This window comes from Pteropus vampyrus, unplaced genomic scaffold (genome assembly GCF_000151845.1).
Source record: "Pteropus vampyrus isolate Shadow unplaced genomic scaffold, Pvam_2.0 Scaffold690, whole genome shotgun sequence".
Lineage (NCBI taxonomy): Eukaryota > Metazoa > Chordata > Mammalia > Chiroptera > Pteropodidae > Pteropus > Pteropus vampyrus.
This window is the reverse complement of record NW_011889471.1, coordinates 49,430-51,258: the sequence shown is the minus strand read 5'-3', so window position 1 is coordinate 51,258 and position 1,829 is coordinate 49,430. Positions and strand designations below refer to the sequence as shown.

Sequence of the window (1,829 nt, the reverse complement as noted above, 5' to 3'; positions counted from 1 at the left end):
ATAAATTCTCCGCTTTTTCTACGCATGTTAAAGCAGAATTATAATCACATCATCTGGTTTGTGATCTGGCGTTCACATTTGGCCCATTGCTATGGGGTTAAATATAAAGCATGATTTTTAACAGTGCAAAATGTGCCATCCTTTTCGACACGTCAAAATTAAATCGAGCTCTTCTTATATCTATATAGATTGTGTTATAATCTGCATTGAAAATCATAAAAAACACAAAGTAGCGAAATTCCTAACTAGGCTGTTTAGCTAGACTCTTAGGAGCTGATTTGTTCGTTGAAAAGTAACAATCTTGCTTCATGTCGTCAACTGTTTTCCAGAAGCGACCGCTCTTTTAGGTCTCTGAGCTGTGCAGCCATGTGCCCGGCTCAGGCCTGGCCTTTCCCTAAGGGGGAACGCGGGTCACCTCCGTGTCTAAACAGTACCACAGAGCCCACAGCTGAGAGAAGGCAGCGTCTGGGTGAGGGTGGCCGGCAGGGCTGAGGGCCGTTGGCACAGCTGACCCCAGTTGCTGGCGAATCGTAGGGGCTAACATAGAAATATTTGAAGAAAGGCAGGCTAGAGCAATCTGCCCGTTACAACGGTGTCGGATGCGGTAAACCGGTCATGGGTGCGTGTGTGCGTGTGTGTCACCAGCGGGTCTGGCATCAGCAGCCACAGGACACGTGGGGCTGGCGGTGGAAAGACACTGCACAGTCGTGATCACCCCGGTGGAAAGCGCGCACAGCAGCCTGTGCCCACGCAGGCCCGAGTCCCCCGGGACTGTCTGCTCGTGCTGTGCGGGGCTGTCGGCTGGCACCGCAGGAGGAGGGCACGTCCCCAGGTACCCACAGCCAGCGTGTGGGAGCCAGAGAAGGCAGCCACCACCCCCCATGGGAACCGCTTGCGGTCACTCTGCAGACGCACAGTGCTGAGGCCCCCTCCTCCCCAGTCACCCATGCTGGTCTGCTCCTGGGGGCCAAACACCTGCTCCCAGGGGACGATGGGGGGGGACGTCACCTTTAGGTAGCGGTTTGCGGTGGCCGCCTCGTTGGCGGTGACCCACTCGCCGGAGTCGCCCTCCTGGTAGTCCACCAAGTAGCCAGACACGGGGCTGCCGCCGGTGTACACGGGCGCCTTCCACAGCAAGACCAGTGACGAGTCCCTCACCTCGCAGAACGTCAGGTCATAGGCAGGGCCTGGAACGGGTCGTCCGTGGGCGCGTGCATGCGGACCGCCACGGAGAGCCCGCCGCCCCGTGGACATCGGCCGCGGCAGCGGACACCGCCCCTGCCCCCTGCGGGCGCGGGCCACCCTCTCCCCAGGGGCTGCCGGCCAGCAGCTCCGTGAGGGGCTCGGGGCTGGGTTAATGAGCTCGCCGCCCAGCGACCGGGCGCCTAGGTGACGGTGAGTGTAAGCCACGGGTCCCCAGCGCCGGCTCCACACCAGCAGGCACGCGTCGCAGAGAGGAGGTGTTGGGACGGGCGGTGCTCGAGCTGCCCGCCGGCACGGGGCTCCCGTTCGGAGCTGACCGCCTGCGGCTAACGGACTCGCCTGCGCCACCGCCACGTGCCCTCAGCGCCACTTCCTGCCCGCGCCCAAAGCCACTCGCCGGGGCGCAGGGCTGACGCCCCAGGCCTGGGACTCTGAGCGGCAGGGGAGTTGGGGGCTCTGCCTGAACTACGCCACACCACATGGCGTGTGGCGAGGCCACTTCCTAGAAGCCCCGGACACTTTGACCGCTTGACCTTCCACTGGCTTCGCTAAGGGGCAAAAACTAATTCCATTAAAACGAGTCCCAAAAAGAAAAGCAGAAAAGCGAGATCAGCCGGTCACGAGAC

The 1,829-nt window shown here is 60.9% G+C and overlaps 1 protein-coding gene across 1 annotated transcript in view; it reads right to left on the bottom strand.

Moving 5' to 3' along the window:
• MYOM2 (myomesin 2) overlaps positions 1 to 1,829 on the bottom strand; it is a 103,160-nt gene that overhangs the window by 65,420 nt on the left and 35,911 nt on the right. Inside the window, exon 19 of the mRNA XM_023526072.1 lies at positions 837 to 1,187. Coding sequence (XP_023381840.1) covers positions 837 to 1,187 — 351 coding nt within the window. The remainder of the gene's footprint in view (positions 1 to 836; positions 1,188 to 1,829) is intronic.